The sequence below is a fragment of the Rhodamnia argentea genome, chromosome 8, assembly GCF_020921035.1.
Source record: "Rhodamnia argentea isolate NSW1041297 chromosome 8, ASM2092103v1, whole genome shotgun sequence".
Taxonomy (NCBI): Eukaryota; Viridiplantae; Streptophyta; class Magnoliopsida; order Myrtales; family Myrtaceae; genus Rhodamnia; species Rhodamnia argentea.
In genome coordinates, this window is record NC_063157.1 from 23,592,755 (window position 1) to 23,601,705 (window position 8,951).

General features: G+C 44.1%; 2 protein-coding genes across 2 annotated transcripts; both read left to right on the forward strand.

Annotated features, from left to right (window-relative positions):
* Positions 1–2,700: 2,700 nt before the first annotated feature.
* On the forward strand, positions 2,701–5,952 carry LOC115735548 (probable 2-carboxy-D-arabinitol-1-phosphatase). The gene is made up of 9 exons (XM_030666838.2): positions 2,701–3,138; positions 3,335–3,440; positions 3,553–3,769; positions 3,897–4,015; positions 4,106–4,204; positions 4,780–4,833; positions 4,924–5,022; positions 5,158–5,265; positions 5,440–5,952. Exons 1-9 carry the CDS (start codon positions 2,753–2,755, stop codon positions 5,812–5,814), a joined length of 1,563 nt encoding a protein of 520 aa, XP_030522698.1. The 5' UTR covers positions 2,701–2,752; the 3' UTR covers positions 5,815–5,952.
* Positions 5,953–6,480: 528 nt separating this feature from the next.
* Positions 6,481–7,507, forward strand: LOC115735558. Its single transcript, XM_030666852.2, has 3 exons — positions 6,481–6,767; positions 6,874–6,977; positions 7,125–7,507. The coding sequence occupies exons 1-3, from the start codon at positions 6,520–6,522 to the stop codon at positions 7,154–7,156; spliced, it is 384 nt and encodes a 127-aa protein (XP_030522712.1). The 5' UTR covers positions 6,481–6,519; the 3' UTR covers positions 7,157–7,507.
* Positions 7,508–8,951: the final 1,444 nt, after the last annotated feature.

Consider the following 8,951-nt stretch of genomic DNA (forward strand, 5'->3'; position numbering starts at 1 on the left):
GACATAAATACGAGGTTCATTTCTCTGTTTTGTGATGGCTGTTCGAACGGCCTTTTCCAACAAAAGCGACTTTCTATCTTATGGGCCCCATAGGATCCTCCTGGATTTTAGTGGGTTCCTTCATAATATTACGCGCACGCGAAAGATACGATCAGCTGATTAAACGCTCTCCCGCCAGCCGGGCCAATCCGATTAATATTAAATGTAATATTATTAGGCATGCAAAGAGAAAAAAGAAGCAAAATTGGAAAAAATTAAAATGAAAAAAGGGGCAATCCTAGCTGGCGTCGTGAAGAGGCATAAAAGCCAGGAGGGTCATCGCTGGTGGAGGAGTGGGCGACACGGAGTGGCCCGAGTGGGGGCGATCGCATATGGCCTCGCTCTTGGTCCGCTCGCACATTCGCTTCGCGACGATTCTTCGGGTCAATTCGATTCGATTCGACCCCGCCGCCCACGGGCCAAATTGATTGGGAAAGAAAAAAAGGGTGGTCTTTGCTTGGCTGGATCCCTGGTGGACGAGAGCTGCCACCAGACCCCAATCCGGAAAGCAACGGCTACTTTCTTTGGCTCCGTTGACGATCCCCTCAGCCTCAGCCTCAGCCTCAGCCTCACCCTCCCACTCCCACCTGAGCGTTCCCAAACTAGCCGTTTGGTTTTTAACCAATCCAAGTTAGGAAAAAAAAAAAATCCCGAGTCGCCGCCGCCTGTCGGGTAGATCGGGACTCGTTGTCGGATTGCGTCTCGAAAACCATGGTCTTTAGCATCGACCTTTTTCTTTTCGAGAATAAAGAATGTTGTTTAGAATGTCGTCATGGCCTTATGTCTCGATAGAGAAGTATTTGGCACTGTTTTTTTTTTTTTTCAAATGGGAGCACAATTTCGTCGATGACTATGAATAAATCAAGTGCAATTGTTCCAACGATTAGAGTAGTGTTCTCTCGCCTACAAAGTCGATTAAAAAAATGAATTTATTAGGTTTTGCTTATCCATGGCAACGACGTTTTTGTAATTTTATATTATCCATTAAACTTAATCAATCATTGGGGTGCACATTGACATTATCTCAAGATTGACTTCGCTATATATTAGGTCAAACCGATAAGCTATAACTTAAAAATTGTCAATTTTTTTAGAAGTCTTGGAGAATTGAGTAGGGCAAGAGCCTCCACCATTGCATATGTATGTTCGTTCATGTGCTTTGATATTACAATCGTATTAACATTATTTTGTGAGATAAGATTATTATTATATGTAATGACGCAAAACATGCATTGCAGCCCTGATTGTAAAGGGATTTTGGGGTGGAGTCGGAGAGTATCTAGTCCGAGATTCGATCCTCGTAAGCATCGCACGTACATGTACATAAAAAAGAGGAAGAGAAAAAAAAAGTGACTATGCTCGTATATCAAATTCTGCTTGATAAGTTCACAACTCGGTCAATTTGCCCATCAATTTATTTCACTCGTAAGTAATTGTTTATTATTCAAAACAAAACTACAAATCTATAAATAACTAAGGATTTTTGAGTTTTTATTAACTTTAATGTCATTAAACATAATCATAACGACCTAGTCCAATAAGGGCAGGAAATGATCATTGAGATAAGAAGGCCTAAACAAGGTGGGACAAGAAGACTTGGACAAAAAGCAGCTCTGGTAGGCTTCTAAGATGATGGTGGGAGTAGAAATGAACCAAATTATGCACAAATTATGTGGAGAGAACGTTCCCGAAATATACGCTGGACATTGAAATATATACTAGAGCTAAACCTCCTCTAGTAAAAAAATGTGATTCGGGGATGAACCATTCGGAAGTGATGGATCTGTAACAATCGTTCGATGAGGGTAGACAGTAATTGCTAGGCACGAGGGCCCAAATAAGAAGCAGCTTTAGGTAGACTTTGAGGATTGTGATTGGGCGAAGAATGCACCGAATTATACACTCAACAAAGAGAGAGTGCTCCTATATTTATATATGCGTAAATTGGAATTAATCCAAAAGAGGCATCTTTTGACGTAACACAATATTTGGTATTGGAATTCCAATGTTAATCTTTACATAAGGCAAAGTTTGGTTTTTTGGGCGTAATAGTGAAAAAATTAACGGATAAGTCACATTTACTATTATTCTACGTAACCCGTACATGAAATTTTTCATCGGGGCACTAGGTCCAATGTGAGCAGGGCCACTTAGCCATGCTACGTAATTGGAAAAACGAGCACAATGGAAATACATGCCACTCAACCAAGAGTTTAGATGAGATGATTATTGAGATGAGTGATTTCCTTACGAAAGTGGCTACCTGTATACTAAGGGACAAAACCACAAGTCTCGATATGAAACTAGCCAAAGCTGATAATATCTCGGATAAATTAATCCAGTAGTGTCGTAGTATAATTAATCCAAATGCTAATATTGGAACATGCCCTCATGTACCCATCTAAGCTGTCAAAAGCGACCGTGTGGAAGACTACAAAACATGGCTAGAGACAATCCTTTATGGGGCTTTGTCACAACATTTGGCCTGTTGGGGTCGACAAGGTGGGCGGGGCAGGCTCTTACCTTACATTCAGGGGCAACCCGACCCGGAACCCGACCCGACCCGACAATAGCCTCTTAAATCTAAGGCCCAGCCCAATTATCTGGTCGTTAAAACCATCCAACGGTCCAAACTACTCTCCGGAAAGGATATTTTCTCGTTTCCAGAATTTAGCGGCAAAACAGAGAGAGCACAGCAAGCAACAGTCGCCAAATGTTGTCCTCCACAAGTACTCTCGTCGTCCACAATCCTCTTCTCCGACGCACAGACCCTCGCGCTGGCCGAACCTGCGCGCGACCCGGAAGGGCCGGTTTCTTCAACGTCCGATCGGCTTCCTCGAGCCTCACCGAGAAACCGCCAGCGACCATCGAAGATAGAGATGGAGACCTGGGTGCCGAGCTTCGCGGTTCAGCGAAGTTCCCCGCGATAAGGGCGGCGAAGAGGGTGGTGATGGTGAGGCACGGTCAGAGCACGTGGAACGCGGAAGGTCGAATCCAAGGCAGCTCCAATTTCGCGGTCCTCACGAAGAAAGGCGAGGCTCAGGCCGAGACATCGCGACAGATGCTCATCGACGACTCCTTCGATGTTTGCTTCACCAGGTGCGCGTCGTTTTTCGTTGCAATCCTCGGATATTTGAAACCAGCCTTATTTCGCTCGTGGGAGCTGCGAGTGTGCTCTAGAGCTGGATGAATAGAATGACTGACTAGCGTTCTTCGGTACTGTGTAATTCCTCGCGAAATATGTTCTTGAATCGAAATCTAGATTAATCTCTGAATGACGCGTCTCTTTGTCCAGCCCCCTAGCACGCTCGAAGAGAACAGCTGAGATCATATGGGGAGCCCGGGAGGAGGATATGATTACCGACTCTGACTTGAGGGAAATTGACCTCTATTCATTTCAAGTACACTCGCTTATCTGATTTGTCCATAAGCCATCTGGATGTGCAAGATGAAAAATTGGGCGGTGCACGCGAAGTATTGAGCTACTTTCGTTTGACGTGGTGCAAAATCCAGGGTCTCCTGAAGCATGAGGGAAAAGCGAAGTTTGGTGTGGCATTTCGGCAATGGCAGGTGGATGCTGCAAATTTTTGCATCGACGGTCACTATCCTGTGAGGGAGTTATGGCAACGCGCAAGGGACTGCTGGACCAAAATTCTTGCCCATGAAAGCAGGTCTGTTCTTGTGGTTGCCCACAATGCTGTTAATCAGGCTCTTGTCGCAACTGCTATTGGTACTTCATCCTTTCACTCTTCAGATGAATGTCGCTCTTCAGATTAATGTCTGGATGTATGCATTCTGAGCTGGCTGTGCTATCCATCCAACCTGCTTCTCTTGTCATTCTTCCTCTCAATGATCAGGATTAGGAACAGAATATTTCCGGATTTTGCTACAAAGCAATTGCGGAGTCAGCGTACTGGATTTTACTCCAGGAGCTGAGGGTGGATCCCCATTTATATGTCTCAACCGGCTAAATCAGGTATTCCTCATTCAAGTATTCAAAGATACACAAATGATAGTTTACTACACCAAAGCCCTTCTCGTGTAATTATTAAACGATACTCCACAGACTCCAGGTTCGCCTGTTGCTGCTGGCAGTTCTGGAGGAAGAAAAGCCAGCAAGAGGATCATACTTATCTGTCATGGAGCAACAGACAGCGGTGCTGAGGTAAGCGCGATGGCCCAATTGGTTATTTGAGCAGAAAAAGGCAAATACCTGACTGCTTATTCAGTAGGGAATCATGTATCTGATTACTCCCGTGATTCATGTCTCAATAAGATGCAGATCGCTAAAAAGTCAGTTAAATGACAATGCTTGGTGGATTTTTCTCCGCCTTGTACTTGTTTTCTGTACGGCAAATATTACGTTGTACATGCCATCGCAGGGTTTAATTTTATTTTAGGCCAAATTGTAGGGCTACTGTGCATGCCTTCTTTTTCCAGTGTTAGTGTAAGTGCTTGTCTGAGTAATTACTGGTATGAACGAGTGCCTAGAGAGTCCATCTTATTAAGTAGGACGGCTTTTGTGCACTGCAAAGTAAAACTGCAAAAGGGGGATTCATAGTGAGGCTTATCTTATTTGGGCGGAGGTTTCTCTCAGATATACATTTTAGCTGCAGACATTTTCACTGGAAGGCAGAATATCGAACTGTGCCCGTGCTGCCTTTATCTTTTTATTCTATTTCCAGTTTCTCCAGTCTCTCGGTTTTCATGTTAATTATTTGAACCTTTGATAATATGCAGGTCACTTTTCCGAGTCATGGTAATGAACCACTGAACATGCTTGGAGTGATACAGGTTTGACCCTTAGGATAAACCATATAGGTGATGCACAGGAACAGGCTCTTTGCATGCTAATGATTGATTTTCTTTTGCCCTGCACCACAGTCCCAGAAAATTGCAGAGCTTCTTCTTGATCTGAAGGTCAGCTCAATAATCAGCAGTCCGAGGAGCGCCAGCAAAGAGACAGCCATGGCTATATCGAAAGTAAGCCCATGTCTGGGGTGCTCATCAGTATATCATTTTAGCTTTGAAAAATATGCCCCTACCGCAGGTTCTCAAGGAACTCAGTTATGCTATTGCAAAGTTAATCTCGCTCCTAAGTCGTTCTTACTACTGTAGGTTCAAGAAGCAGCAGACTGCTTGGGTGCTGACTGTGTGCCGCACTATGTTGAGATGAAGCAAATGCAGGAACTTGAATGTGAAAGCATTCTGCAGCAATCGAAGAAGGTAAAAGCATCCAATCACGACAATGAGTCGAACTTTTTCCCACTGCCTAGTGCCAATGCTATCTGGAAGTTTTGATGAATCCATTCCTAGTGGGGATGTTTTATAGGGATTATTGCAGCTGAATATGCATTTGGTTTTTGAGGGGGATATTGCCCATGTCTTTTTTTCATGCAGGATGCTGCCCCAGTTCCTATTCTTCAACCTGGCTGGTTAAACCAACACGAAGACGAAGTCCTCACAGCACTGTGGGATCAGTCAGGGAGAGCCTGGCGAACTCTCTTGGATGAACAATCCGACGAATCCGAGCTTGAAAAAGTCGTGGTGGCGGTGGGGCATCCGGTGGCTCACATCGCACTGATGGGGCACTGCCTGGGTTTGACAAAAGAATGGATGGGATCGTTTCACCTCGACACGGGGAGCATCAGTGTCATCGACTTCCCCGATGGACCGGCAGGAAGAGGGGTTATCCGGTGCATAAATTACACCGCCCATTTGGGAAGATGGTCAATTCCCATCACCAGGCCAACACTGGATGATGAAGATTTTTGACTTCTCACGAATGTTGAAATGTATACTCCGATCGGGAGAGCACATACTTCACAGCCTGCCGCCTGTTTAGTACGGTGTCCGGATGGTGTTATTATTGGACCATCCGTACTAATTTTCACCGGGTAAAATTATGTCAAAGTCCGCTTTATCGCCGCTCCTCGTCGTAGTCTCATCAGCGGAAGAAGTAACCCGAGTTTTCTTCGTAAAAGGGGGAAAAAGAACGAAATGACACGGTATCCTAATTTCTCTTGTCATGTTGCTTTGTTGACAAAATTCCAGCTAATTGTTGACGGAAGAGGCAAGCCACTTGGTTCTCTTATATCCTTTCAAAGTCGGACATTGTAGGCAATCTTATCTCGTTCACATTAAAGATATCCTATTTTGACTCTTCTTCGGCGGTGAAAGTAGCTAATTCAGATTTTTTTCTTCTTTGACCAAAAGGTCAATTTTAATTATTTCTAACAGGAACTTATCAATAGTAGTAAGTCATTCAAAGTTCGCAAGACAGGCGCGTAACCTGCTTCCCGTGATTCCACCACTTAAACAGAAGATTTAACGTTTACGCAATTTCATGTTCTTTTCCTGGAGTTTGGGTTGGACCCAAGATGAAATGGGCCGAAGAAGATGTGCGGACCGGGCCCAGCCCAGTGGGATGCTGCTCGCGGTCGAACTAGCAGTCCTCGGACTCGTGGTTTGGAGTCTGCGATGGCCGGTCGGAGAAGCGGCGGAAGCGGTTTTAGGGAGGTTTTAGGGCTGAAGCATCGGAGGGGGAAAAAAAAAATGGCAGCTTCCGTCGCTGGAAGATCCGCATTTCTCTGCGCTGCCTCGAGAGCGACGACGAGGACTGCTAGCTCGACGCTCAGAGGAGCAGTTCCCGCATCGCCTCGTCCTTCGGGATGTCCCAATTTCACACTTCCTCGGACTCGGATTTCTCCTCCTCCTCCGTCGTTCAGGTTGTTTCGCAGTCTCCTCTCTGGATCTTCTTGCTTTTCCTTGTTTGGGTGTATGAGGTCGTCCGTTCTGGTTTGATTACGGACTCGTTTTGATTCGTGCTGTTAGGTTGATGCGGCGAGAGCTGAGCTCTCTCCTTCCCGTCCACAGCGCCATTGCTTCTGCTCGGCTTGTATCGAAGCTCCCCAGCGAAGTCAACTTTTCCGCTGAAGGTCCTCTCTCTCTCTCTCTCTCAGTTGATTTTGTTTTCTTTTGGCTTCTCATGAGACAGTTAGTTTGCAACTTCATAGCACTTGTGAGCAACATCGTTCAAAATTAATGATGCTTTTTGTTCCTTCGAAATAACTTGACATTGACAGGCAGGTTCGCTAACTATCTGAGTCCCATCTGAAGTTGGTGCCTGCGCAAAACATAGAGAATGGCCCTTACTTCTTCAGAGCTGCTGGATAATTCATTCGGCGGTCAGAATAGGCTTTCCAAAGATTTTATCTTTCCATTCAACCATACTTTCATGTTAGAGTGATTTTGGTTTTTGTGTAGCATTCTGTATGGTGACTTTTGTTCTATTTCGGAAAGGGAATGATGGAGTGCAATTTTATTTTTCCCAAATAAATGCCATATGAGTTATGTAAGTACACTGCGAGACTCAATGTGCAGTACTAATGAAATGACGTGATGTAGTTGGTTGTGTTCAATGAAGCCTTCTATCACCATGGTGATACAATGCCACTTTTGCTTTGGACATGAATCGTCCAGTACTGCTTGAAATAGCAGTGCTTCTTCAATGCTGTAAAGAGATACATTGCATATTCAGTATGAAGAACGAGGCTAAAATTGCCCTTGTAGCTGTTTTAGATTTTCTTCTGCAGATCTTCTGCATTTTGTTGAGAATAGGAAAGCTATGGTTGTATTTACATCGTACGGGATACACTGAGAATCATCCGGAGGGATCTCTATGTTTGCTAATGTTTAGCATGCGGTGGTTGATATTGGCAGATGTAATGGGTTGGTCTGAAATCCGGAGTTTTTCAGCAGGTTGTGCTTTCCTCCAGACAAGTTTTCATTAGGCCCCGCTATTTTAGTTACTCTATTAGGATATTCTTTCTTTTACTTGATGCATTTCGTGGGTTCATGAATGTAGTTGTTTGCTGGTCATTCCTAAATGACTTGTGAGATGTTCATGCCAGAGAAGGATGGATGGCTTTGAATTGGTCGAATATAGGGCATGGATCTTCATAGCGTGACAATTGCTTCCCTGCTGATGTAGAATGATTACACCAGTTCAATAATTAATGGGAGTTCAGTTCTCTAATACTTTGAACAGTTAGGGTTGACAGATTGAGGATGAGTGGCGATGGAATGCTCTTACTCATCTGCGAGAAGGGGGGGAGATGTGATGTGACCATGATTCCGTATTTTGGTGGCACATGCTTATTTCTTTATCATGGCTTCAAGTGCATGGTATACTGATTTAGTTGATGGTGAGATGATTTTTCCTCTGAACTAGAAGGATCAGATTGTGCTAGAAGCCAATTTGCTCATCTTGCTTCGAGTAACTCAGCCCGAACTAATCTGATTGGAGTCGTAGACATTCCGAAGAAGGTTTTATTTAGTGGCTTCTGACTATTGTCATTTGCATCTCTTTAGTATCTAGAGAGTTTGGCCTCTATATGCTCGGCCTAGTTTGAAGGGGTAGAATGTGAGGGTGCAACATCAGGGCAAAATGACATGTGTGAGAGCTTTACTGGGAAGGACTGCAGAGTTTCGGGTAATTCTCTGATATAAGGTAATTTTGCCTGATGGTTCATATTCTCATTGGGCTTTTCTAGCTTGGGAAGGAGATAAATCCATAGTGAAAAAATGAAATTTTTGTTGAAGTAGGTGAATTTTCAGAGCAAGATGAGATTCTAGTACCTCTTCAGTCAGTGGGTTATGTGTAAAGCAATTGGAGATCTGGAGCTCAACAGGCTCTACTTAGTCATTTTGAAACTTCATTTGCCAGCACATTCTCCTCCTTGTGTGTTGTGAGTTCATTGCAAGCAAGAGCAGACCTGATTTCTTAGGTTGTCTGTTGTTGTATATGGGTTTGGACTAACTTTCTTTTTCTAGCACATCATTATCAGCCAAGACTCTTCAGTTTGTAAATCTTTGTAATACCACAAGTTTTGTGCCATTGCTCATGCCCC

What these genes read in the sequence shown, in the direction of transcription:
- LOC115735548 (XM_030666838.2), top strand. Translation starts at nt 2,753, where the DNA reads ATGTTGTCCTCCACAAGTACTCTCGTCGTCCACAATCCTCTTCTCCGA. An exon ending in TTCGATGTTTGCTTCACCAG is followed by an intron (nt 3,139 to 3,334) that starts GTGCGCGTCGTT and finishes CTCTTTGTCCAG; the next exon opens with CCCCCTAGCACGCTCGAAGA. An exon ending in ACATGCTTGGAGTGATACAG is followed by an intron (nt 4,834 to 4,923) that starts GTTTGACCCTTA and finishes CCTGCACCACAG; the next exon opens with TCCCAGAAAATTGCAGAGCT.
- LOC115735558 (XM_030666852.2), top strand. Translation starts at nt 6,520, where the DNA reads ATGGCCGGTCGGAGAAGCGGCGGAAGCGGTTTTAGGGAGGTTTTAGGG. An exon ending in CCTCCTCCTCCGTCGTTCAG is followed by an intron (nt 6,768 to 6,873) that starts GTTGTTTCGCAG and finishes TCGTGCTGTTAG; the next exon opens with GTTGATGCGGCGAGAGCTGA. An exon ending in AGTCAACTTTTCCGCTGAAG is followed by an intron (nt 6,978 to 7,124) that starts GTCCTCTCTCTC and finishes TGACATTGACAG; the next exon opens with GCAGGTTCGCTAACTATCTG.